General features: G+C 37.7%; 3 protein-coding genes across 11 annotated transcripts in view; 2 read left to right on the forward strand and 1 right to left on the reverse strand.

The window, feature by feature from the left end:
- Nucleotides 1–299: 299 nt before the first annotated feature.
- On the forward strand, nucleotides 300–24,155 carry AGGF1 (angiogenic factor with G-patch and FHA domains 1). Of its 2 annotated transcripts, none has more exons than XM_079330199.1 (14): nucleotides 300–687; nucleotides 1,698–1,794; nucleotides 2,259–2,464; nucleotides 3,167–3,313; nucleotides 5,243–5,431; nucleotides 9,555–9,624; nucleotides 16,006–16,117; nucleotides 17,359–17,410; nucleotides 19,332–19,433; nucleotides 19,781–19,946; nucleotides 20,186–20,268; nucleotides 21,146–21,273; nucleotides 22,187–22,286; nucleotides 23,065–24,155. In XM_079330199.1, exons 1-14 carry the CDS (start codon nucleotides 505–507, stop codon nucleotides 23,263–23,265), a joined length of 1,836 nt encoding a protein of 611 aa, XP_079186325.1. In that variant the 5' UTR covers nucleotides 300–504; the 3' UTR covers nucleotides 23,266–24,155. The 2 variants fall into 2 exon arrangements, with proteins under 2 accessions (XP_079186325.1, XP_079186324.1); XM_079330198.1 differs by lacking the exon at nucleotides 9,555–9,624 and adding an exon at nucleotides 14,141–14,492 and having other exon boundaries at nucleotides 302–687.
- On the reverse strand, nucleotides 18,520–26,505 carry LOC306814290 (uncharacterized protein). 8 transcript variants are annotated; one of them, XR_013777127.1, is made up of 3 exons: nucleotides 22,071–22,181; nucleotides 21,711–22,039; nucleotides 18,520–18,743 (listed from the first exon to the last, which is right to left on the reverse strand). XR_013777127.1 is itself a non-coding variant. In XM_079330217.1 (3 exons), exons 1-3 carry the CDS (start codon nucleotides 26,310–26,312, stop codon nucleotides 18,654–18,656), a joined length of 306 nt encoding a protein of 101 aa, XP_079186343.1. In that variant the 5' UTR covers nucleotides 26,313–26,505; the 3' UTR covers nucleotides 18,520–18,653. The 8 variants fall into 8 exon arrangements, 1 of the variants encoding a protein (XP_079186343.1); XM_079330217.1 differs by lacking the exon at nucleotides 22,071–22,181 and adding an exon at nucleotides 26,188–26,505 and having other exon boundaries at nucleotides 21,711–21,801; XR_013777128.1 differs by lacking the exon at nucleotides 18,520–18,743 and adding an exon at nucleotides 21,169–21,303.
- The window catches only part of PDE8B (phosphodiesterase 8B), a gene marked incomplete at its 5' end in the record, with an annotated part of 95,588 nt that continues 93,677 nt past the window's right edge, over nucleotides 25,621–27,531 (forward strand). The window contains one exon of the mRNA XM_079330194.1: nucleotides 25,621–26,036. The remainder of the gene's footprint in view (nucleotides 26,037–27,531) is intronic.

Here is a 27,531-nt window from a genome sequence, read left to right on the forward strand (position 1 = left end):
GCAGCAAACTTTGCCTGGCACGACCCAAGCGCAGGTGATGGTGGAGGTCAGTAGCAGACCTCGAGCCGTCACTGCCCCGCCTTTGGGGGTTGGTGCTCATCCTTCAGCTTCTCCCCGACGCTGCCGCTGCACCACGAGCTGCACCAGGAGCAGCACGGCCGCAGACCAGCCCAGCCCAGCCCAGCCCAGCCCAGCCCAGCCCGGCCCGGCCCGGCCCGTCCCCGGCAGGCCCCGCCGCAGCCCTGGGCCGCGCGCACGCGCCCTGCCGCGCGCCGCTCCCGGCCCCTTCCGGCCGCTCCCGCTCTCTTTCCGGGCCGCGCGCTGCGCTCGCGCCGCGCGGGACGGCTCTCGGTGCGGCGGCGGCGCGCGCCCCGCGCCGCTTCCCGCCCTCGCACCCGGCGGGCGCCACGGCCATGGGCGGGGCCGGCGGGCGGGGCCGCGCGGGCGCCGCGGGACCGGCGGAGGGCGGGCGCTGAGCGGCGGCGCAGGGGCAGGCGGGCGGCCATGGCCTCCCCGCCGGGCGGCGAGAGCCGGGCGGACCCGGGCGAGCAGGAGGCGGCGGTGGCGGCGTTGCAGGCGGAGCTGGACGCGTGCCGCGCGCAGCTGGAGCGGGCGCGGCGGCGGCTGCGGCGCACGCAGCGCCTGTACCGGCGGGAGCGGGAGGACGGCGAGGCGCTCAGGAGGCAGGTAGGGCCCCCCGCCCCTGGTGCCGCGGCCTCCGGGCCGGGCCGCACCGAACCCTCGCGGCCTCCACTCCCCGCCCGGTGCCGCTCGGCCCGCGCTCCGCTTGTCCCGTCCGCCCGACGTGCCCTCCCTCACGGTGCCCCGGCCGGCCGAGCCCGCCGGGCTCTGCTGGCCTGCGGGCGGCCAGAGCCGGTTTGGGGTCCCGAGTCAGAGCTTGCTGGTGAGAACGGTAACGCCTTCTCTACCACAAGGTGAGGCGTGCAGTCAGAAGGAAAAATTACATACAGGCAGAGGGAAAGAAGTTTATTAAATGAAGTGTGAGGTAAAGGAAGAGTTGCTGATCTTCTCTGTGAACACTTAAGGCAAAAAAAGGAAGTTTAGGGAAGCCTTCATCGCGGTGTACACTCTATTGTGAGTGGAGGCAGATCGGCAGCACTGGTGCCGCTGGCAGAGCCCGAGGGAAGGGCCTGAAGTTGTGTCAGAGGCGTTTTAGATTGGATATTAGAAGAAGGTTCTTCACACGGGATGCTTGGGCTGTGGAAGAGGTTCCACAGAGAAGTGGTCACAGCATCAAGCCTGACAGAGCTCAAGGGGTGTTTGGACAATGCTCTCAGGCACATGGTGTAATTGTTGGGGATGTCCTGCAGGGCCCAGAGTTGGACTCGATGATCCTGGTGGGTTTCTTCTAGTTCAGAACATTCTCTGAGTTGTAACCACCACAGTGGTCACTGCAGAGCAGTGATCATTACTTGAAATCTAGTTTTACAGGATAGACATTTAGGAATAACCTTGGTTAAGTTTATTTGCTCCTTTGCGAACAGAAATTATGTGTTTCTTTATGCCAGCCATTCAAGTACAAAACTCTCTCCTGCCAAACAAAATCAATTAAACCACTTGTGGTGCCATTATGTTTTGTCTGAATTATGGAATGTAAACTAGGCTGACTCTCTTTTCTGAGATGGCAGACTACTAAAATGCAGTGTTGCATTTTTAACATGAAATTTTTCTTTCAGGTAGAAGAACTTGCTAAAGAAATCCGTAATAGAAAGGAGAAAGATACGTCTAGTGTAGAAGTACAGACAGAGGATTGTGCTGCATGGTCGCAAGCAGGTAGAGGGTGGTGACTGTTTAAATGGGGATACAAAACAGTATCTCAGTTTGAAAATGTTGTAACAGAGTACATTTCAAGTCTGTATCCTTTGCTGAATTAAATTCAGAAACCTGACATTATCTTTGAGACCATTTCCTATTTATTCAAGGCATTAATTCAGGATAATATGTAGCATGGACTAGAAGAATTAATGCCATTGTAATTTGTTGGGTAGTAATCTCATGTTGCAAACATACACACTTTACCAATTTTTGAAGCATATTAAAACAAGACATAATTTGTTCAGTAGGATTAGAATAAATTCAAAGCAGAGGCACTACCCAATATTTGATTTTCATTAGACTACTTACTTGAATAAATTTGCAGTATAAGATTCGTCATCCTTAAGCTGCATTACTAAAACACTGTCTTGCTAATTTATGCAATTTCAACTTTTCTTTCTCTTCCCCCTCTCCCCCTGCAGATTATTACTACTATGAAAATTATTACAATCACGCTGATACTCAAGATTGTGCATCTGAACTACCAGCGCAGCACAGTCAAAGGACTGAAGGCTCTGAGCATAATTCCACGGAGGAATTGGAGAGACCTGTTAATACTCCACTAGAGGAGGATGGCACCAAGGCTGTTGACGTTGGAGAAGAGGAAAATTTCGTCCAGAATTCACAGGTTTTTGGACTATCTGGAGTTTTACCAGTTTTGAAATCAGTACTTTGTTAATATTCTATCTAAAAGATGTGCTTACAGTCCTGATGGCTTTATACAGAATGATTTTTTGTGATGTTCTAGTGTTGATAATACCAGTGTACTTCAAAACTAGTTCTTTTTGGAGTGTGTTCCAAATGGAGCATGCTCTTAGATTTGTCTTGGAGTTTGAGAGTAAAAAGACATATATCCTACATAGCCTGGAAGCAGGATCTTTTTTATCTGCACAGTGTGTACAATATGTCCATGTTGATTTTCTTAAATAGCACTTTTAATTTTTTTCTTCCATTGACATAAGCAAGCACAATATAAGGAAAAGAATATTGGTGGTGGGATTTGTTTATTTTGTGGTGGCTTGGTTTACTTTCCTGCTCTTCAGTCTTCTCTCAGGTCACTCACTTAACTGAGTTTGTGCCTTAGCATCTAGCAACTGAAATGAAACAGAGGGCAGAAATCTGGCTTAGGAGTGCTCTGAAAGATGTCTTCTGTGTGTATTTTTGATGTGAGTCACTTTTGAGTAAAGCTGGGGAAAAACAAAAGACACAGGCTGCAGTCTTGGTCCTGTTGAAATCACTGGGAGTTTACCAGTAAACTGCAGTCAGATTTCTGCCTTCTGAAACAGTCCAAGTTCATAGAGCACTTACCTTTCTTATTTTCTGTTATCAGGACACAGAAGAAACTTCATTAACGGAAGGTTCTTTGGCAGAGAGCTTGAGAGCTGCTGCAGAGGCTGCTGTTTCACAAACTGGATTTATTTATGATGAAAACACAGGATTGTATTATGACCATAGCACTGGATTCTACTACAATTCAGTAAGGATCATTTCCAAAATCCTTGGAACTCTTTGTCTGTCACAAAAGTTTTGTTAGTAAAAGTTGATGTGAGCAAAGAACTATGATCTAAGCTGATCTTAGGTTTTTAAAAACAGGCTACTGAAGATGAATACCGTCAAAAATTTATTAATGGCTTTTTAAATTTTTTCAGTCAAATTAAAGATAGCAGGCTAAGATACAAATTTAGATTTTAATTCAGTTATTTTTGATGGCTCCTAGATCTCTAACTTACTTGGGATTGTACAGATTTCATTCTTTAAAGCTGATCTGTAACTCTTTCAAACCTAAAAGCTTGAGCTTAAAGATGTCTTGTTTATAAAAACATATTTCTGAAGTAAGTCGGTTGGTTCTCCACAGTGAAAAGAGTGCTGGGAGAAAATACACAAAATGTTTATGCTTTTACTTGAGTACTGTTACCACCTAGTTTGATTCTACAGGAAAGAAAACACTGCTTTTAGAAGTGTTAGAAGAAGATTAGATGATGGTTCAGAATTTCTTAATGTTACTTTTTGCTGTACATTTTTATATAGCTTTTGCAAAGGTTTTCTTTTTTGTCCTATGAGGCTTTTGTATATGTATACAGATCTCTGGGTAGATATGTATACACTGTACTGCACTGAGAACAGAGTTTGTTTTCAGTGCTATATTCAACTCAGCTGTAAAAAATGCATGAGGTACACAACTTTGTTTTCAGGATGCTTCTGGACTTCATTTTTAAGGTCTTGAAGGATACCATTGCTTTTGACATAGTTTGTGGATTTAGTTATATGTAAATGTTTGAGGCTATAGATTACAGTTTATGATAGAATTATCCAAAATAATATCTTTTCTTGGTACGTAAATGTTCTGAATTAGAGGAAATATTCTTGCATTGTGTTTACTGGCAGAGTTCTGATAATAGGGCTGGGGGTTGCAGAGGTAGCCTCTCTGAGAGAAGGCATGGGGCTGCCTGGACATGGCTGGTTTCACTGCATGGCACAGCACAGGCATTAGAGAAGCTGGTGGTGCCTCTGAAACCAGTGTAGGAAGAGGCATAACTCTGCACAGTGGAGTCTGTATGGGTGGGTGGTGAGTGTGAAAAATAACCCTGTGAACACCAGGGGCAAAGAGGAGGGTCCTTCAAATCCCAGGGCAAGCAATTTCCTGCAATGAATAGAGCAGACCACGCTGAAGCTACTGATGCTACAGTCTGTGGAGGATCCCACACCGAAGCAGCTCCTTGGGATGCCTTTTTTGGCTACCTAAAAACAGGCCAGGCAAAATTAAGGGAATAAAAAGCAGTTATATTTATTGAAGGATTTCAGGTACATGTAGGACAGACAAAGCCCCCTTGCCCCCCCTGGGGCTACACCCAAAATGAACGATGGGTAATGGGTTTTCATAATTTTGTATGTTTGGTCTGTTTGTACTTTGGGAGTTAATCTTACAATTACAACTTCAGGTAATGAAGTCATTTACCCCAGGTTTGCTCTCCCCCCAAACTCACTTTTGTGTGCATTTCTCAGGTCCTGAGATGGTAAGATGTTCTTGATTCCCAGACCTAGAGCGGAGTTATTTAGTCTGACCAAAATGGGAAAGCAGTAGCCAACACTCTATATGGAGTTTAGATGTTTTTAATTTGATCCTTATTGTCCAGCTGTGTTTTAGCTGTTTCCAAGTCAAATCCAGCTTGTTCATGATAGTGACCTCTGTGTCTTTATCGGTGAGCTTTTCATCTTACTTTTTTCCCAATCTTGTTGAGAAGAATTGACAGAGTGGTTGGATGGGCATCTGGTTGCCATCCAGGATCAAGCCACCACAGTTTTTTCATTTTATCAAAATTCAAATGTGATTCTTTATTAATCTGATGTTTCTTTGAACAATATATTTATTGAAGTGATAATAGCATTTTCTTCATTTCCTCTAAAGGAGAACCAATTGTATTATGACCCAGCAACTGGAATTTATTACTACTGTGATGTGGAAAGTGGCCGATACCAGTTTCATTCACGAGTGGATCTGCAGTCTTACCAGGCCTCTGGTACTAAGCACACCAAGGATAAAAAGGGGAAAAAGAAGAGAAAAGAACCAGAGTGGACTGCTGCAGATGACTATAAGGTAACTTCAGAACTGACAGAGAGAAAATGCAAAATCTGTTGGGTTTTTGTCCATGGTGCAGCTTGTAGGCTGTGGGACTTGGTTTTATGCAGAGAATGTGTGCTTATTTTTTGAACTATTTAAATATACTTAAACTATACACAGCAGGTTGTTAATATGTAGTTAGTTTTCCCATAACTTCCCCCTTGAGTGATGAAGGATTATATTTTTATCTTGGATCCCCCTCACTTTTTCAGTATTTTTTTTTATTAGTACCTAACTGTAAATGCATTTAAAACTGAGTGTCAGTGAAGTTTTTCAAATAGCTGGCACACTAGAATGAATTCAGTGTTGTGTGGGCTGGATTTACATCAGAAATTCAGTGTTAGCTGCAAATGTCTTAGGTTGTGATTTAGCATTGGTTGTATTTGGTGTTGGTTTTTTGTTTGGTTGGGTTTTTCAGATTATAAATCAAAAAAATGTAAATTTTGAAAATACACTCATACACAATCTTTTCTCTGTGACTTCATTCCAGAGGTTAGTCCTTTGGCATTTTACTGTATCTCTGCTATATTTGGTATTGGTGTTTTTGAAGTTCTGTTTCTTTGCATATTATGGTCTCCTATTGGTACTTGGTCATTGTATTTTCATTGTCATTAGTGTATGGATAAGATGTACATCTTAATAAATGCCATTGTAATTAATTTTCTGACTGCTAAGAAAGCATACCATGTGGTGTGCTGCCTTGAAAAACATCACTCACTCCTAAATGCCAAGAAGTACTAACACAGCTATTAAACCTCAGGCAGTGTTTACATTATGTACACTCTTACTGATGTTAAGTTTTGTTCTGCCAATTTGTTCTATTATTTTAAGATAAAATTGAATATATTGATTTCTCTAGTTTGAGTTCTCCTTGGTTTGCGTTCTTCAAAGCTTTAACCATGGCATTATTTCATTATGCAGACCTCAGACATGCAGATTGGTTGAAATTTGAAATAATTACCTTACTGTCCAGATACCTGTACATCATAGTCACATAACAACATCAACTCAGAGTTAAAAAATTTAATCAGAAATGAAAAGCTTGAAAATGGAAACTATGTACATAAAGAAATAGTGTAATTAGGTTAAATGCATAGTGGTTGTTGACTGATTACACTTTTAAAAACAAATTGTGGCTAATGCTGGAATTTCTACTCCTTGAGGAAACGTCACATGAGCCCTTCCATTCGGAAAGCTTGGTCTGGATACTTAGCAACACTCAGCATAATGATTCTTTATACTTAAGAAAGCTAATGCTGTGGAAGTGGAGTTTTACCAACACCCACGTTCTGGGCCTGCTCTGTGCAAATGCTGAATTAGCATTCTGCCACTCTCAAAAGGCATTGGTCAATATAGAACTTTATCATGTGTCAGGAAAGAATCGTGAAAAGCTTGTAGGCCTTTATCATAAACTGATTAATATGTCTCTTAAATTTAGTTCTGTGATAAACTGTTACCTAAACCAACAAGAGTATTTATAAAAGCTCTAAGGCATATCAAATAATGTTGACTACTTTTTAGCATCCTATCACAGTCTGCTTCTGTAATCTCATTATACTAGAAATAGAGGCTTCTCTTTAGCTTACTTTATATCAGTGTTTTTATTTAAATAGTCTTGTTAGCAGATCTTTTCTGTGAGACTTCCACAGTCACAAGGTAGGAGGTAAACATCCATTTTTTTCTTCTGTGTTTTATCGATGGTGAGCTGAGTACCTTGCTTTGTTTGTGAATTAATTTGTTTGACCAACAAGGTAACAAGGAAAAACATTTTAAGTATATTGTAGTACACAGATTTCTTCTTCTGTGAACAGGGAGTGAAGGTCTATGTCAAAGAAGTAATCATGATCCTTTTTACTTTTTTAAACAAAAACAGGGAGAATACATAAAAGAGTGAAACATAAAACACTCTCCATTTTAAACTCCAGAAATAAAATAATTCCTTTTTGTCTGTGCACTTCTTTCTAAATGCACTACTCGCTTTAAAGGAAAAATGTACCTTGCTGACATAGTTTTTATAGCTGAGTTATATATTGATGATTCCATGTAATATTAATATAAAATGTTAATGTTTTTTAGAATAAAAGATGGTATAATTCTGTTAAAAAAATTGGAATATTAGTTTATAATCTTATAAAGTTTATAAGCACAGTCAAGTGCATAGATGTGTGGTATTTTTTGGCAGTATAATTGTGCAGTTTAGTCTTGTGTTGGCAAAGGCAGTAATTAGTTCGTGATGGAATAAAACTAAAAATATATGGTTTTAAATAGGACTAGAGTTTAAGCATTGTCTATTGACAATACTTTTCTCCAAACTTACTGCCCGGCCTTCTTCCTTTTCTTTCCCGAATGCAGTTGAAATTATTATAGCTATGACAGTGTTTTTGAAGACAAGTACCTCATTATTGCTTTTCCCAGTCAATTATTAAATTGTGCTGCTAGCCTGAAAAATGCTCCCAACATTGCCTCATTTATTGACCAAAGTAGGTTTTACTTGCCTTTCTTACTCCATAAATGATACAGGTAGAAGGATTTGGTTTAATCCCTGGGCTGTGGACCACTAGTTTTAGGAAAGCAGGGTGTCCTTCTGGAGGATGTCATTCACCCCCGAACTTTATAATTCTTGGGTGAAGCTGAGGTAGTTTATAAGAATATCCATGTAAAGGAGGAGAAGACAGCACTATTTACAGAGTCATAACATTTTTTTCTCTCTTTTTCAGTTGAAGGAATGAATGTAAACAAATATTTATTGATATTTATTATTACTTTAAAATTGTCAAATACAAGAAATAAGGAAATTAAGCAACTATGTGTGTAGATTATCAAGCATATATTTCTAGGTAGACAGTATTGGTAAGCAATGGTTTTACCAAAAGTGCGTGTGATTTTTGAATGACTTAACTTAAACCAAAGTTATTATCTTTTTTTTTTTTTTAACTATTGTAACTGGAACAACCCATTAACTTTCTGTTTCTGGTCACAGTAGGGTTTTTTGTTGTAGTTTAGTTTCTAGCCATTGTGAGGAAGTTCATGTACTCAGCTTTCACATAGTATTTATTTGTAAGTAGGAAATTAGGATATTTACCACTACAGAATGGGAAATGAGTTGTCCACACATATTGTAGCATTCTTAAAGAAAATCCAATATAATTCTGAGAATTCAAAGGATAAATTAATATTTTAAATATTTTAATAATAATATTTTAATATTAAAATATTATTGCATTTTCAACAAGCTGAATAGCTAAACAAGAAAATACTCATAAATGTCAGCTAAAATGAATGTACTTCTAATTGCAAAAAACAGCGGAGGGGAAGTAAACATGTGCTTAATGTCACCTGGGGAATGTTCCCATTTTAAGACATACTTTCTTTTCAGTCTCAGACTGAAACTATATTACAAATAGTTTTCTTTTGACTTGTGAAAGTATGCTGTCTCTACTTGCTTGCTTTTAATTGATAATCAGGATTTTCTTTTTGGTAGGATGAAGTATTAGCCTCTGAGCACAGGTACTATAAAAAGATTGGTAGAATACCTTGAAACTTTCAGACATATAGTTTAGTTCTGGTATGTTTTTGTAGGGGTAGGTCAGAAAAAAGATGGGACAAGAAACAGGGTGTTTTCTTCTTTGCGAGAAAAAACTTTAAATAAGTAAATTTGTAAAAGTTTAAAAATAAAAAAAGGTGACATAAGTGCAAATAGGATTCCTAGTCCAATATCAAGATCCAGGGCTTCCATGCAGTTTGGAGAATAGATTGTGTGCAGTAGTGATCCTGCAGTTCTACTTGCTGCATTGGGGCCATTAGAAGTACATAGAGAAATTTAGAAGGAAGGTCTGACACATGCCTTTTTTTTCATGAATTGTTCTTAAATTTATTTTTCTTTTTATTTTCAATCTACCACCTAGTAAATTTTATTTCTGTGTGGTGCTCAAAATTAACTTCTGCCATATTCTTTTCCATTATAGATGCATCATAGCTACTTCTGTAGGAGAGACAAGGTGGTTTTAGTAGTGTTTCCCATAGAATTCTTGAAGTAGTGATTTTTACTTTTTTTATCACGTTTAGTTTACTTTTTTGCTGATATTCATCCCATCTTTAGGTACGTCAGTTGACAGAAACTATGGCTAATGTGAAGATTTCTTCTTTTGGATTGGCAGCTTCTGGTAAAGGTAGAGTTGAGACAACAAACACACATTAGTCCATGGATGTTTGCCTTTAACCTTGATATTTTTAATAAAGGAAAAAGAGTATCTAGTAATTCGTGTTTAGATACTTTTTTTTTTTTTTTCGGAATCTGTTCACCTGCAAAGTAGCTTTAAAATAGATTTTAAATACTGTGTAAGTAACATCTGGAGAAAACTTTGATGCCATTCAGGATATTTGGGAAGAGAAGTATTTAACATTCCTGTATAACATAAAGGGTCTGGACTAAAGAAACTGCTCATTCTTCAGGTAAAGTTATTTAGTTCAGAGCTGTCCACCAGTGAAGAAAATGGTCCTGTATGCTGTAGGAAGAGCTTTTTTCCCCTGGCATTTCATTACATTTTTGCACTGGAAAATTGCGTATTGTGTAGGGTGGATGAGCGTAACTAAAGTACTTGTGGAATACTTTTAGCACATGAAAGCTTAGTCATTTGAGTGAAAGAGCTGTTTTACGTGTTTAAAAATACTTCTTTAGTAAAATACTGAATTTCAGGTTAACATTTCAAATTAAGAGAGTCAGTGGTAAAGCTGTGTTATTCAATCCTGTAGAAGAGTGCTGAGAAGCCATGATTCTGTTAAATCACCTACTGAACTTCTAGCAAATCAGAAAACAGGATACAGATTTCAGAAAAGTTATGTTTGTCTATATTTGTATGCTTTGTATAAAATAAATATAGAAAAAAATATAACTTAAACAGTGCAGTTCTTAGAATTGGGTTAATTATGCTCACAATAAGTTCTTATTTATGGGCATGCTGAAGAATTGCATGAACATGGATGTTGGTCAGCCATAGTACAGAAAAATTAAAGTTTTGAAAGACAAAATGTCTTGCTCTGTAGCAGTAAAGCAAAAAGTATAGTTAAATGCTTAAAATACTTTGAGTTTTCCATTAAAAACAGTTAAATGGTAATGATAATATATATTTTCTAGGTAGGACAGTCTGCATTTCAAAAGGTCATTGTAATAAGTAGATTGTTTCATATTATTTGTGAAGTCAAACCATCAGTTCTACTCACATAAGCATGATTTGTTATTCTTACAAGATCAGTCCTCATAGGATACAGAAATACCCTGATTTCAAAGTACTTTTGGCTGACTTTGTCAGGGATGCAGAAATGTGAACCAATTCAACTTTGTAGTTAAAAAACAGTTTATTATTGATCAGATTGATCACACTTCTCAGCTTCAGCTTAGTGAGAAAAACCCAGAGATTCTGTGGTAATACCAGCAGATAGAAAGTTTTTCAAACCTGGATCACATTGAGTCAATCCATGTCTAACTCATGACTGTTGGTGTCAGTCTATATGTATTGGGCAAAACAACAATGAAAAAATGTATGTGCCTAATATCCTGGTGTAAAAAAACGGTTATAATGAGCATCTGCTTGCATACTTTGTGTGTTGTGGCATGAGTTTGGGATGAAGAGTTAGTCCTTGAGAAATTAAGTGCATTACTAGAATTTATTGCATTGTCCAGGGTAGTACTTACCATGTGTTGTGCTTACTGCCAGTTCTGGTTTTTAAATGATGACTATATGGAGGTGTTAGGTGCTCTTTCACTAGTTGGGCTTTAATACATGCTACACATGTTTGGTGTTAGTACTGGTAATCAGCCATAGTTTAACCCCAGCCAGCAACTGAGCCCCAGAAAGAGCTGGCTGTATGTGTAGAACTTTCTGAAAATTAAATTATTTCTTCATAGTTCTAAAAGTAATTCTTCCTAAGTGAAGAATTTACTTCCAGGGTATTCTTTAGAAAAACTCAAATCTGTAAAGTCTGTAACATTGTTCACTCGCTCCACCACCAGCAGGATTGGGCAGAGGAGTGGAAGGATAGGAGTAAGAAAACTTGTGTGTTGAGATACAGCCACATACGCAAGCAAAAGAAAAAGCAAGAAATTAATTCACTGCTTCCCTGCCTGGGCAGGCAAGTGTTCAGCCATCCTCAGGAAAGCAGGGCTCCAGCACAGGTAATGGTGACAAAGGCTAAACTCAACATCCCTCCTGTTTCTTTGTCCCTTCCCCAGCATTTATTGGTAACCATGATCTCATATGGCATGGGATACCCTGTGGCCAGTTGGAATCAGCAATGCAGGTTGTGTCTTGCTTCCAGCTCCTTCTGCACTCCCAGCCTTCTTGCTGGTGGAGTGGTGCACAAAGCAGAAGAGGCCTTTGCTTGTGTAAGCACTGCTCAGCAATAAATAAAAAATGAATTCTCTGTATTGTCAGCCACATCTTCATCACAAATCCAAACTACAGCCTTATACTAGGCACTGTGAATAAAATTAGCTTTACCCCAGCTAAAACCAGTACTTAGTCATAGATAATGGAAAAGGATTCTGCACCACAAGATTGTTTCAAATGCTTTTCAAATGTAAAAAAAAATGCTTAATGTTTATACACTTTGTCCAGATGTGCATTTTATTACAGATCTGTGAAATCATGAATTGCCCAAAATTTATTTCAGTTTTAAAATCCTTTATTTCATACAGGGTTTCCTAAAAATGAAGACTGCATTTTTATCAGTACTTAATTATTCAGTTTATTTGCTTTCTTAACAGTTAAATGTTGCAATTTTAAAAAAATACAGAAACTGCTGAGAAAAGACTTAATGGTCATATTGGCAAAAATCATAGAATGAATGTATGTGTGGAATCCTGTGATCTGTTTATGAGAGTGTTTGTAAAAAGTCATGTTTTCAACACAGGACCATGTCTACTCTTTAGTAGCCAGACTTTGAAACAGCACCTTTTTACTTTGTAGTTTAAAATATCTGAAATGATGCCAAAAACCATGGAATATCACAGGATTCACCATGGAGAAGGAGTTGACTGGTTGGAGCTTTGTACTTGAGCAACAGTGCATCACAGTCATGTCCTGTTTCACTTGCTTGTGATTTGAGCAGATGGTGTAGTTTCTCTGTTTTCAGATTAGATTCGATTAGCATACCCTGAGCTACTTTGTTAGTTTACCCTATTACAGAAGCAATACATTTTAGAGTGCAGAACACCTTGGGATGTTTTGTATCAATCTAATACCCATACCAAACATAAATGCAGACAAAGACAAATACTCTGAAAAATAAAACTCTCAAAGGAAAAAATCAGATTTTCCAAAAATATTTCTAATGGAATTAATGTGTTGGCTTATTTGTGGCAGGATTACTTCATTTTTTTATTTAAAATAAACAACATTACACAGTGACCTTGCTATCCTGTTCCTTTCTATTCAAGAACTCAGGGGATTCAGAAGAGAAGGGTGAGTGCATTATAAAGAAACCCTGAACAAACTGATAGTCTTTCAGTCAAAGCATGAAAACCTTTTTAAAAAGCATTGGCTTTGCTTGAGAGCCTGCTGTCTTACTGAAGGAGTTTCAAAGGTACACACTGTCCTATCCAGCAGCTGAGAGGAGTTCTTGTGTTTGTCACAGTTTGTGCCACTGATGTGTTTTTACAGTTCTGAAAGTATTTTAATTTCCAATATGTTAACCTTTGCATTAACACACTAAAAAAAGTCAAATATGTATTTTTTACATGTTGTGTTGCAATATTTGATACAATTCAAGGCAATTGAATGCATTTACTCTGAACTCAAAATGGCATGTAATTTAATCTGAGATTTTATCTTCTAAAGCTACTTCTGTTCTTTTTTCTCTATTTCCTCTTTTTCCTTCTTTTAAAAATAGTTGTCAAGCTACTAGATTGAGAATTATATTTTCAGGGTACTCTGGCAAAATTAATATGAAATTTCTGATTTCTCAGTTAGAATGTGGGTTTTTTTTAATTTCTGATGATGAAATAAGTAGAAGTACCTGTCTGATCCAATCTGTCTGATATTCAGTAAAAAAATTGAGACATTTTTTGCAGTAGGAAATGGATTTTTAGTAGAACTATTTCAAGTAGCATAGGTTAAGCTTGTACACTCAGTCTTCTATCTTGATTAAAGGTTCTGTTAAAGATGTGATTTTGAAAGAAGAAAGAACAGGTCTATAGTTCAAGCATGAGTAGGCATTCCAGATATTCTGGGCTCTGGTAATAAAAAAGAAGACAAAAACAGGAGGAAGATACAATGAAGATCAATTAAAGACCTTCTAAGCAAGTCGCAAGAATTTAATAAGAAAGGGACAGAATTTAGTGTGATAAAAACGAAACAGGAAAATATTCGAAGTGATATTGTACAAGTTGAAAATGAGGACAAGATTCTAAAGTTTCTAAACATTTCTAAAGTGTGAGAAAAGAGTGACATGTAGAAGAGGAGTAAACGAAGTTTAGAAGAGGAGGGCAGTCCCATTTTTCCAAATAGGAGTGGTCTCAGTCACACCTAATGGGATGTGGCTGGCTGTATGTGTAGAACTTTCTGAAAATTAAATTATTTCTTCATAGTTCTAAAAGTAATTCTTCCTAAGTGAAGAATTTACTTCCAGGGTATTCTTTAGAAAAACTCAAATCTGTAAAGTCTGTAACATTGTATAACTCCCCTCCAGGATTTGGACACAGAAGAGCAGAAATCATCTAACAGTCTGAACTGCTTTTCCACCACTGAGCAAGTAAGTTCTACTGAAGAAGATGAGTCTCCAAATGTAAGAAAGAAGACTAAAATGGACACAAAACCACAGAACAGTCTAAAAGCCAAAGAATCCATTTCTACAGATGGTATAAATGCACATTTGCATAAAAGTACACCAGATGCTGCAGCATATACAGATGACAATAGAACAGCAGACACGGAGAGTGAACCAGAAGAAGGTGAAATTACAGATTCTGAGTGTGAAACCTACAGTGAGGAGGAATTAACAAGCGAAGAAACTGGTGATTCAGAATACTCAGAAAATGAAGGTGAATTATTGTGGATTATATGTGGTGTTACTGTTTTTTTCCAGGAGCCTGTTAAAAAAACCAGTTTGAATAATTTTTAAAAATATATAAAAGCATTGACTTGAGATACTTTGACAAAGTTCTGCATGTTACCAGCATTTCTTTCCCTCTATTCACTTGCACAAAAGTAAGTAGGAGTATTTTTATAAAAGCTGTTCCTGAACATAACATCTGTGCTTGTGTAGAAACCTCAGGGATTGCAAAAATTTGGTTTGATTGGGATAATGAAAGGAGAAAAGAAACTTTGCTGCCAAAATAGGGGTTCTAGATCAGTAATTCCCAATAATTCTGTGTATTGACTCTCTTAAATCAATATACAGTATTCTTGATATTCTTTGTAAGCCATCATATACAGTTGAATGCAAAATGGATCTACAATGGTGAAAAGCAACATGGAATGGTCAGTACTAGTTGAAATCCTATTTTGTGTATATTCCAGGGGCAACTTGAAAGAAATGGAAATAGACAGGAAACCTGTATACAGTTTTATATCAAAGTGTTTTGCTAGGTCCTTAAAAAACAAAACCTGTGAAAAGCTTGATGCAGCCAGTTAGAACTATATATGTGCAAAAGGGTATTCTAAATCACAGTATGAAATAACAGCCTGTAGAAAACTGTACTGTTGCCTGTGCCCTGCTCATTATTGTCAGTTTGTTTCTTACATTTTCATTACTTAACTAGTCAGATTCTAGGTGATTAATGCTCACCAAAATGTGCTTGCTACCATCAGGCTTTCAGACTAAATTGTCTTTTCTTAATGTCCAATTTTGCTTTAATGCTGAAGTAATAAAAACTGGAGACAGTTTCCCTTCCCGTAGTACATTTTAAGGTAGTATCTTCTCATCTATGTTTGCTCCTAGCTGAGGTCATTGGAGATTTTTTCTACAAATGTACAGCCAAGTGTAGACTTCATAGAGCTGTCAGAATATAGTATCTTAATAGATAATCAGGGAAAACATGCATCTGTAGGTTCTATTGTTTTTTCTTATCCATGCTGATGAATAACACTCCTTGGAGAAAAAACAGTAAAAATACATTTGACATAGAAATTGTCAAATATAAAGTTTAATATGCAGTAGGTCTGTGATGTGGTGAACAAAAAGGTGCAGCTTTTCTCAAAGTAAAATTACTTTCTAATCTGTTACAATTAGTGATCCATAAATTTATAAGATACTACTAAATTTATGCGAATGTATATATATGTTTTAGTGCTGTAACTAAAGAGTTGTTAACATCTAAACCAGAATTACAAAAACATTTCTATACTTTGTGTGCAGTCAGGATTTGAAACAATAATCTCATCAAAGTTTTCTCTCAGATGTTGTTACACATTACTTTTTATGAAAGTTTCATATTATTCAGCCAGGTAATGGCTGAATCTTTTTCAGTTTTTTGAAAACTATGGACTTTAAACTTAAAACCGTAATGTGTTGGTAGTAACGGTGGTGGTGGTTTATTTTCTGTATAATTATAGATGAAGAAAAGATCTGGCCTCCTTGTATCAGAGTAATTGTAATAAGATCACCAGTTCTACAGACTGGGTCACTTTATATTATCACTGCTGTGAAGCCTGCTACAATTGGAAGGTAAAACTGAACAATTTTTTTATATATATCTATATCTGAAACTATGTCTCTTTGAAAGCGGTGGAAAGAACTTGGGATTGCTTGTCTCTTCATGCTTGTCTTCCTAACCTGCAGCAGTTGTAAGGTACTCTGAGTTTGATTAGTCCACAGTAAGAAATTCAAGCCAGGTCACATAACATGTTGTCATGATAGTGTAGCAGCATACACAGCTAATGCAGCTCAGCAGACCTGCAAATTTGTTAGTGATAACTTGATGTTGTAACTGAGCCCTAGTGGCAGCATAACTGCAAGCCCTTCTTTGAAAACTTGTTTCCTAGAAAGAAAGTAAATTTTGTCCCAGGCCACAGAAGTGCTTTTTTTTAAGAAATGGAAGAATGCCCTTCAGAAATTCAGGATCACTAGAAAGCATATCCTAGACTTTATCATACATTGAAATTTCAGTAGTGTTTGTTAATTTGCTTTACATAATAAATAGGCTTGTGCTAGACTGTATACATTCTTACAGTTCTAAATTTGGTTTGTTCATTGTGGACGATGAATTTATTGATGATGTAAAGCTTTCTTCCATGGTTATTGAAAACATCACCCTGGAAAAACTGTTTTTATCTACTGCTGATAGACGTGTTTTGATTTGCTTTTAAAGGTTGGCTGCATGTATTGAAGATCATCAGACAATTATACTTTGAATTTGCATATAGGTCTTTTACTAGCTGCCTTGCTTCTTAATCCCTTGGTATAAGAATCTAATACAAATCCTTTCTTCCTACTGGACTGTTTTCATAACAAAAAATGCAAACAAACCAAAACCAATAAAACCCATCCTGTACAGATTAGTCTTTCTTTACTTGTATTACCTGCCTAATATGACCAGGAATTTAACTTCACCATCAAAGACTGCTAAGATGCACTGAAGAGCCTGAAGGGTTCAGAGTGCAGACTGTTACTTAAAGGCATTGTGTAACAGTTCAGATAGAAATAGCAGATTTATAGATAAGATTTTATTGGTACCATGTGATGATATATTAATCATCTGCTTTGTATAATTTATACAAATGACAGAAGGGACCTGAAGTATCTTTATATTGTGTGTACAGGAACACAGGGTTTTGTATCTGTACAAGTTCATAATAACTTAGAAGAGAAGTATGATATTACACTTCAACTGAAATATACCTTTCATAAGCCACTTATAAAACCTATTTCTACTTTGTGTGAATACGTGTATCCACTTGCCTTTCCAGAGAAAAAGATGTTGGACACACACTTCAGATTCCTGAAGTTGGAGTCAGTAAGGTAACTCTTGTTCATGTCTGCTGAAAAGTAGATCAGAAGACATAAATGTATGAATAAAAATTTAGATTTTGTGGGTTTAAATTTGGAACATTGTATTATTTGAAAGAAATTTCAGAATGAGATATGGGTTGAGCCAGAGTTGAATTTAATAAAATGAAAACATACACTATTTTACTAAATGGGAGCTTAACACAAACAACACAGGGTGTTTGCAAAGTCTTTGAGTCTTTAATTTCATGGTTATTGAGCTTGAGGAAAAACCCTGTTAAATACTAATGGTATATAAAATTTTGTTACCAGATAGTAAGAATTTCTTTACCAGGTAATTCAATCACTGCAGTTATGCTCAGACCAAAAGGTTTTATTTTTTTTCAAGCAACTGTAGAAATTATGTAGAAGAAGTTTGAAAATTAACAGAATTCCTTTCAATGGTAGATAGAATGGAAATTTTTATTATGAATTCTGTGCTCTGTTTTGCTAAGTACTTCAACACAGATCCTAAATATAGCACTCCTAATAAAAGAAAACTGTAGATTGACAAAGTTCTGTCATCCAAACAAAAAGTTTGTTAAATAAATCTGTAAATAAAAGTATCACATGAAACACACTTTACTATGTCTATTTTAAATGATAGTTTCATTAATTAGATGCTGTATTTTATACTGAGTAATTCCCAGGTAAACATTTCCCTGCTGTTAATAACTTTTTCAGACGTGTTTGAAACTGGGCAAATAAAAAGGCTTTTATTTTTCTGTAATGTTACCATTTTAGTACTTGTACAGGAACTGACAGTTCATATAAGAAGTTACTTCCGTTTTCAATAAGGAGTCAGAGGTGAAAAGATAAATCTGCATATCTGCAGAAATAAAAAATTATATACTATATATATATATATATGTTAGTGTGTTTTCCTCACTATTCTTACTTTTTAGCTGTGGTCAACTTCAGTGCTTGCTTTTCTTGAGTGGAAAGTGAAATTTAAAAAATGCTACACCCAGCAAATTTAGCCTCTTTAGAAGAAGTTTTAGTTTTATTCAGTAAAGCAGAATGAATTAGTCAGTCTCCATCATTATGCGAGTGTTCCATGTAGTAAGAAAAGCTACCCAATCTTCAATTTTTTTTTTTAACTGAAAGCAGCAACTACAATTGCTCTTAATTGTCAGATTTTAAACAGTCACTTCTCTAGACTTACTGCTTTTACTGGAAGTTCTAGTAGGTTGGAGTAGTTGGTAATTTGGCTTGTTCAGTGGCCTTTTTTGGAGGTAATGCATATCTTGATGAATTTGGCCAGGAGTTGTGCTTTTTCTGGTCTATGTGGGCTTGGGAGCAATACCTATACAGAACAAGACAACCAAAAAACCCCAAAACCTCATTAGTCTCAATATCAGAAAGGAGATAAAAGAAACAGCCAAAGATTGGTACTGATTGTGTCTTAAGTGCAGGAGAGGGTAAATTATGTGGAAGTCATAAAAGCATGGCATTTAGGGAGTTATTTCAGATATGAAAGACCAAGTAAATAGAAGCAGAATGAGATTTTTTTTTTAAATGTGAGTGCTATAAAATACTTTAAAAGCATAAAGCCTGTTATTTAGAAGAACAGTTAAGAAGGCTGTATTACTGAATCTTGCAGTTCTTTTAAGTAAACTTACCACATTAGAAGAATATAGTTGTTCTGTACTGAATCAGCTTATGAACAAAATAGTTACATTATTAACTGTATACATTAGCTCTTGCTGTTCTGGCCCATTCATTTACATTTCACAAGAATGAAATAAGATGTGCAAAACTTTACTAACTTAGAATACAAGAGCCACTCATTTTAAAGATCTCAAAATATATTCAGAAATCTTACCTTAAAATAACATTGAAATTGTTAGTATGCACTTAACAAGGACATTTAACTTAGGCTTCTATTTGTCAGTTTCATGCAGAAGTATATTTTGACCACGACTTGCAAAATTATGTTCTTGTGGATCAAGGCAGTCAGAATGGAACAGTCGTTAATGGAAATCAGATTCTCCAGGTGAGTACCTATTGTTTAGTGCTCTATACTTTGCAGAAATCTCGTGGTCATTTTAAATGTTTTATGGTAAATCACTTAAAATGCCATTGTATGTCGTCTTTCATACATTAATGTCTGCCTTGGTTCCCTTCAGATTTTAGGGCCACTTGGAGTACTTACTGTTTGGTTACACTAGGAAAAGTCCACTATGGCTGCAGTTGCTAGAGTGAAATACCCACTGTAGTTAAACAGTTGCCCACATTTGTGAGACCAAACTGAACTACTAAGTTGTAAGCAGTGTGCATGAAATAGAGTTCCTGTCCTTTATGAGTAGTTAACTTGGCTGCCAAAACTTTCTTTTGCTGTAGCCTAAAACAAAGTGTGATCCCTACATCCTGGAGCATGGAGATGAGGTGAAGATTGGCGAAACCGTGCTTTCTTTTCACATTCACCCCGGCAGTGATACTTGTGATGGATGTGAACCAGGACAAGTTAGAGCACATCTTCGCCTGGACAAGAAAAAAGAGACTTCTGGTAAGTCATATTATTACAGGATACTTTTTTATAATGGCTGTTTACTTTATAAACATAATAATTAGTTCAGTTTTCATACTATTTTCTTGTCAACTGGGAATGACTGTATATAATTATGTATTTTTGGTATAAGTGTCTATGTATAATAATATCAGAACAAAAATTCTCTCATTTGTCTTACAATTCAAAACATTGCTACATTAGTAATTACAGATTCAGTCCTGTGTTCTTCCTTTTAGTTTGTCCAGCACTTAGCAAGGAAGAGAGAGAGTTAGTCAGAAGAAAAGCATTAAAACAAATACGGGTAAAATATGGTTTACAGGTGAGTTTACTGTAGAAGTTGATTAATTTTTTGTAATCTTATGGTTCTTTTTTTTTTAAATATTTCGTGATTCCTATTTTAAGCCATAGATTTAGTTGAATAAGGGAAGTTTTCAAATGCCCTTAAACTTAACCTGGTTTGTCTTTTGTGCCCTAAATTATTATTGTTTACAAACCTCTACAAAAAAAGATGATGGTAAGAGGGCTTGAAAGTTCCACTGAATATTAGAAAGAAGATCCTTTCAAAGTGTACAAAATTTCTAATTCTTTTGGGGTTAAGATTTTGAAATACAATTTGGAAGGGAAATATAATGAGCAACTGAAAAAATTACAGAAGCAAATGGAAATTTTTTCAGGTTTTTAAGTCCATAGAAAAATACCAACAAGAATATGTAGGCAGTATGATATATATGTACTCAAATTCCTTCTGTTGTAGGATAATTTTAATTATGCAGTTGCTTCCAGCATTTGTACTAGTATTCATACAGAAAACAGAATGCCATCATTTCTCTCAAATTCTTCCAAAATAATACTGATACAGAATCTGTAAACATACTTAATTCTGTTATTTTTTTCTCAATAAAGCAGTTGCTGAGAAACAGGCTGAATGTTTATATAAAAAGCCCGTGGCATGTCCATTTCTAAGAAATTAGTGAAATTGGCAATGTTATGTGATGATGGTAATAATGTGGTTTACAAGGTATTGCCTGTAAGCTGAGAAAATACCAAGTGAGGACTGCAGGTTTTGTTACAAGATTTAGAATTAATAAAAAAGGCTGAAGCTGCCATACTTTTGGAGGGAAAATGGGAAGTTAACAAAAATAAAAAAATTAAACCCCACTGTCTTTGTCTTGATGCAATTTAATCTGCTTGGAAAGAACACAGAATATGAAGACAACAAGGCAGTGAATAATCCAAAGTACAAAGACAGAGCAGGAAAACGCAGAGAGACTGTTGGAAGTGAAGGAACCTTTCAGAGAGATGATAATTCAGCTTCTGTTCATATGTAAGTTGAAAGTATCCCCCATGTCCTTCTCTTGTGAATATTAAAAAAAAATATTATAAAATAAGTATCAATTTGTTACTAGCCTGCAGTTTGTTAGATTACAGATTACTTGTATATATTGTGTTCAGAGAGATAGAAAGTTTTAAGATTTTCACACTTAACCATTTCACGCGCTTTTATTTATTAACTCTTCCTCTTTCTTATAAAAATATATGTAAGATGAGTTAACAGTGGTGGTAAGGACACTTGCATCACTTCCTTACCAACTCAAAAGTGTAAAGAACTCCCAGCTGCACTACTGACATCTTCAATTGTGTCTGCTTTTCAAATGGCTTAGTTTTTATTTTTCCTACTCAGTCCAGTAAGCAGACTTTTCACCTGCAGTTTCTCTTACTGTCAATATAGGACACTCATAGGACACATAGTTACTTACATACCTCTCCAATGGCACTTGAAGTTCCTTCCAAAGCAGTTACTTTGCCTCTGTAGCTGTAGTTGGGAGTTTTTTTAAGCATGGACTTGTAGGTGCTTGTAAATTAATACAAGCAAGTGTGAGATGATGAAATAGGTGCAGTAAGATGATTTGGCAGTAATACTGCCTTTTCCATAGTGTAATCTATACCTTCCTACCCATGATGTATCTTTTAACTCCTGACACAAGTAGTTCAGAAGTTCAGGAGTCCAAAAGCTGATACTGACTAGAGACTTGTTAACCAAAGATATTCTTGGAGGAACTTGAGAAAGGTAGCAAGGATCTTCTGGATAGCTCTTGATGGACTTATCCCTGGTTTATATACATAAGCACATACTCATCCCTGGTTTATATACACAGGCACAATTTTGTTGTTTAGTATTTGAAAGCATACTCTTCATTTTAACTCTTGCTTATCAGTTATCCTAAACTTTTTCAAAGTGAAATCAGCAACAGCAACAAAGGACATAAAATGTTGGAGAAGATGGGATGGAAGAAGGGGGAAGGTCTGGGAAAAGATGGTGGTGGCATGAAGGATCCGGTAGGTCTTTCTGGTTTTCACTTGAAATAAAAATAATAGAAATGTGTTTGTAGTGAAAAATATCTAACTGTATGCCACTATTCACTTGAAACTTATCAAAAACCTGGTTAGGAAGGAATAATCTGAGTAGGACTAATCTCCAATTTTATATTTTTTTACTAATGAGGTATTTTTAAATTTTTCAGTAGTGTTGTCCCTACACTGTGTTTATTAGGAAACTAAGAAAAGGAGAACAGACAGCTTCTAGCCACTGAATTAGTAATCTCATACAAAGTCTGGAGGAAAACTGAAATAATTAGGTGATGTGAACTGAAGATTGGTTTAGCATGGAATTCTTTCTCAGAGGCTGATGTAGCACAAAAATCAAGCCAGATGATGGGCCTTGAGCAAGGAAAAGCTAGCAGAAGTCACTGTAGCCAGCAAGTTGTGGGCCTCTGTGGCAGTCAGGTTAGCCCCATTTTTGTCACCAGAGACGTGCTGTCTTTTGGCAGTAGTGTGGTTCAGAGCCACGCCATGCCCTGTGTTGTCAGTCTAGCCAGCACAGGGATAACATGCTGCTCACTCAGTGAAGTGTAGTTCACAGTAATGTTAGTGGCATTATTCATGGTTCCAGAGCTGATGATGTGACACATCATTTTCATGGCACTGTTTGATCTCAATGTTTCAGAACAAAAAAATGCTTGAGGAGAGGGGACGGAATGTGTATTAGAAAAACATAAATTATAGCATTTAGAATACCTAAGTTGCAATTACAACAATATTCCATGTGTTTTGGCAGATTCAACTGGAGTTGCATCAGAAGCATGCCGGTTTAGGTGCCAGGAGACCAACCTCAATTGAAGATCTTCAGCTCGTCCAGAGCAAGAATAAAAAGAACTGGGATAAAGCAAGAGAGAGGTTTGCAGAAAACTTCCAAGACCCTAAATCACAAAGGGATACACCTAAGAGTATGCCTTGGGTTAGAGGGACTGTAGACTGAAGTATCTAGTTCCACAGCAAGGTAATTCCTGAGTGTAAATCATTGGGAGAGAATTTATTTTTATTCTTTTTCCTTTTGCTAAAGCAGGAGTTTGGTTATATGTAAAATGCTGTTGGGGAAAAACTTATTCAAGATTAACTCTGTTATGTTAATTGGTATTCTGTAGTCTTCATGCTTTTATACACATTTTTAATAAGATATGAATGGAGTTCAGAGGGATATTCAAATTTAAGTACTTGAAAAATATTTTCATCACAAGCAGGAATCTTCTATTGAAGATTTTACACTTCACAGAAAATTATGCAAAACATCTGTTACACCCAAATATGATACCTTTAACATTTGAATAGTGGTTTAAAATCAAGTTGAAAAAATAAATCCCCCAGATCTCTAGTAAAAAAGTACCATGTTGCTGTTGCTTCATGTTTGCCATGAAATGCTCCAATAGAGGCACACCACTCTTAAATCCATACAGTTCTGTACTAGCTACATGTCTCAACATACATTTGGTAAAGGAAAAGGGGGAAAAGGCTTGTTTTCAAATGATTCATCATTACTGTTCAAAAATACCATACACCATGAAATAATACCAGCATTAGAAAACAATGTTCAGAGACAGCTTGTAGCAAAATTTTCTTCTGTGAAGAACTTGTTTTGAGATTTGTTTAGTAAATCTGTATTATGCCTTTAAAAGAGAAGGTATGTTTAGAAAACTGCTGTCTGTTGTATTTATTAACTTGGTTTTTTGATACATCCATTGCTGGCAATGGAATTTATGCCAGAAAAAAAAAAAAACAACTGATTTTTGATGGAGGAGGATTTCCAAACTGAAGCTAAAAGATTGGTATTTATTGAATGTTCCTAAACACAATAAATCATTGTCAATTTAAGCAGTGTGCTTTTTCATACTATCTTGTCCAAATAGGACAAGTTGGATAGGAGTGCTCTTCTAAAATGAGTAAGTCCACTTTGTTCAAGTTGAAGTTCTGATACTTGTCCAAGGAAATGTGGTACTATAACCGTCCTGCCAGATCATGTGGCAACTGTGAAGCACTGTGGAGTAAAACCAGAACATGTTACCACACATTTGTCTTAAATCTAGACACATACAGTATGGAGCAAAAGGTCCTGTCTATTATTTCAATGGTGAAAAGTGCCCAAGTTTATAACCTGAAGCACACCTTACTTCTGTAGTCAGAGGTGAAGATACAATTACAAGCACTCAATGTGTGCAGCACCGTAACTAATGTGAGGTCACAGCTCGCCTTTGTAAGCAGTTAGTGTTCTACTCATTTAGTGATAGAAATCTGTTATTGCTGTTGCAATAATACACAGGTATTGCTGTATTATGTACACAGCTGTTACATTCCTTTTTATTGGCAACTTCGCATTTTCAGAGGCTTTTTCTAGCTGTGAAAAAACGTTACTCTGTAAGTTCTGTTCTCTACTTGTTAGGTTTTAGTTTACCATTATCTAAAAAGCTATTTCTGCTATCAGGAGGAAAAAATCCCTCTAAAAGAATGCTAAAAGAATGTTTATGCCCTTTTTTTCCTTGTACTTCTGTAGTCTTCAGAGTAAATCAAACTATAAATCTTAATTTGATGTGAGTAGGAACTGTAACTTTGCCTCTCCCCAGTTATTCAACTGTAACAATTCTAAGAACAGTCAATCAATGTGTTTGCATTTCATGAAGTTTTTGAAGTAAGACATCATTTGCCTTCTGTGAGAGGCATGGTGTCGTGCAGCCAAGACTGACTGCTTTCTCTGCAAGTATTGCAGCTTCCTCTTTCAGCAGTTCCGTATAAAGGGCTGAAGCTTAGTCTTGGTTCAGTGTCGGTGCAACACATCCTATTCTCTCTTGATGCTGCCTAGGGAAGTGGAAAAAGCAGTACCATTAATACACAGATTATTGTTAACAAAACAACTGGAAGTAAGTTTGAGTAATCCTCATCAAGCAGTTGTGTGCCTTTATTGAGTAGGAAGACTTGTATTGAGCTAAATATTACATTTCATCCTTCACCTTAGTGAATTCTTACAAAGTTTTAAATACAAGTGAGTGAGGTGAAAACCACTAATGGAGTGCAAGCTTTATGTGCAAATGCAGTACTGTTTTCCCTCATGTCAGAAGGGGAACAGGAGTTGCTTTTGCACTATTATAATTTTGGAGGCCATAACCAGTAAGATACAGCATAAAGTTTAACTGTCTTACCTTCTCAGTCCTCCAACCATCCTGTTGCCTTTCCCAGCTTAGGATACTTAGAGTTGCTCTTTTATACAGCCAAAGTCAAGTTTTTGTAGTTTGTTTTATATATATATATATTATATATATATATATTATATATATATACATATATATATATACTGCTAGTTAATACATACAATACTAAAGTTCTTAAGGACAAAATTCATCAGTTTGTGTAAACAGTTTTCTTTAGTCCTCACAGTGAATTTTGTGAACTTAGCAAACATATTTCTGAAATTTATATTAAAAAGTAGTAGGTACATTGTTATTTTAAGAGCTGAACAATCCAGCTGGCACATAAAAACAGGGAGTGCAATCAGTGTTGTGTAAAAGGCCATGAACTATCTGCATATGAACTGCTTTTACAAAACCCTACCTCAGGATGAAACTGGAGTTTGTCCCAGCAAAGCTGCTGCAGCTGGTTGTGTGAAGTGAAAGACTGAGGCTTTCTGCCAGTGGGTAACAAATCCACGGCAGCAGGAAGAGAGGTCAAAACCAGCATTTGGTTTACAACAAGACCTACCAAAGGGTACATTCCAATGGATTTTTTTCTGCTGATCCTTTTCCAAGTGCTGTGACCTTGACGTGGGATATTTTTCCTCACCAAGCTTCTGATTTCTAAACGGGTTTCATATGCACCTCATTTTAATCCAGCATTGCCTCTCTGTTGATGAACATACCTGCGTACTGGTTTACGGTAGAAATGATCGTTGTTCAGACCTTCAGCGCACCAGGGCACCATCCACTTTCGTCCGTCCGTGCCCAGATGTCCCGGTGCCATTTCACCGCTGCAAACAGGACACATGCTGCCGCTCCTGCAGCTCCTCGTTTAACATGGTAAGGGCAGGAACGGGGTCGCTGCCGGGCTGTGCCGCGGAGGCCGCGCAGCGAGCCGGGCCCGACACCACCTGCGGCCGCGAGCCTCCGCCCCGCCGCCATCTTGCCTGGCCTCAGGGCGGGGGGAAGAGCGGCGCGGACCCGCCCCGCCCGGCGCGGCCTCGGCCGGCCCCGCCCCGCCCCGCCCGGAGCTCGCCCTGACAGCCCGGCCCGGGGCACGGCCCGAGCCGGCACCGCCCCGCCCGGGGCTCGCCCTGACAGCCCGGCCCGGGGCACGGCCCGAGCCGGCACCGCCCCGCCCGGGGCTCGCCCTGACAGCCCGGCCCGGGGCACGGCTCCGGGACGTGCCTCGGGGCTGGCCGCTGGAGTGTTTGATGGGGGGTAGGAGTGCGTCACATTACCAGAAGACAAGCAGATAAACGAAAATGGCAGCCATAGATAGCAGTTTAAAAGCGCACCTATGGCTTATTTAATATTTAGACTTAGAGATGATCCTAAGAATGGACGAGTGGCGTCTCAGGAGCGATCCTGAGAAAGATGCCAGGGGGAACCAGCACGGCAGTAGTCTCAGAGCACCTCATTCACACACAGCTACCCGGGCCCTCGCTTCATCTTTCTTTTCTGTCCAAGGACAATGGTAATGGTGTGCCTTGGTAATCAAGCTGGGTTCCTGCTGTAGGTGGTGTGCTTTGGCCAAACCTCTACTGCTGGACTTCATGGCACTGAAGACTTCACAGATTGTCAAGCTAGAATGTGTAACACTCAAGCCTTGCACAAAAAGCTGTTCACCTCCAACATTTTCCTCCTTCAGTCCCTTGTTTCTTCTTTTGTTGTTTCCTCTGGCTTATTTTTTTCTTCTACATAATCAGATTTCTTCATTTTCCTGTTTTCTACACATCAAAAAATAAAGTGGTGATTAAGTAAAACTGTGATACTTAAGTTACTGCCACTAGATTGCTCAATGAGCTTTTTTTTTTCCAGCCTTTTATCATCTACTCAGCCCATACCACCACCAGGCAGGAATAGTTTAAAGTGCCCAGTTAGGCTTACTGTGAATCAAAATTACAGTTTCTGTCTCATTGCTTCCTTGGCAAATCCCTAATCTTTCCGTTTAATTCTTTAACTATGCATTGGAAATAATACTGTTTTTTAACCTTATTAGAGGTATTCAAAAAGCAACCAGTTCC

This window comes from Erithacus rubecula, assembly GCF_903797595.1.
Source record: "Erithacus rubecula genome assembly, chromosome: Z".
NCBI lineage: Eukaryota > Metazoa > Chordata > Aves > Passeriformes > Muscicapidae > Erithacus > Erithacus rubecula.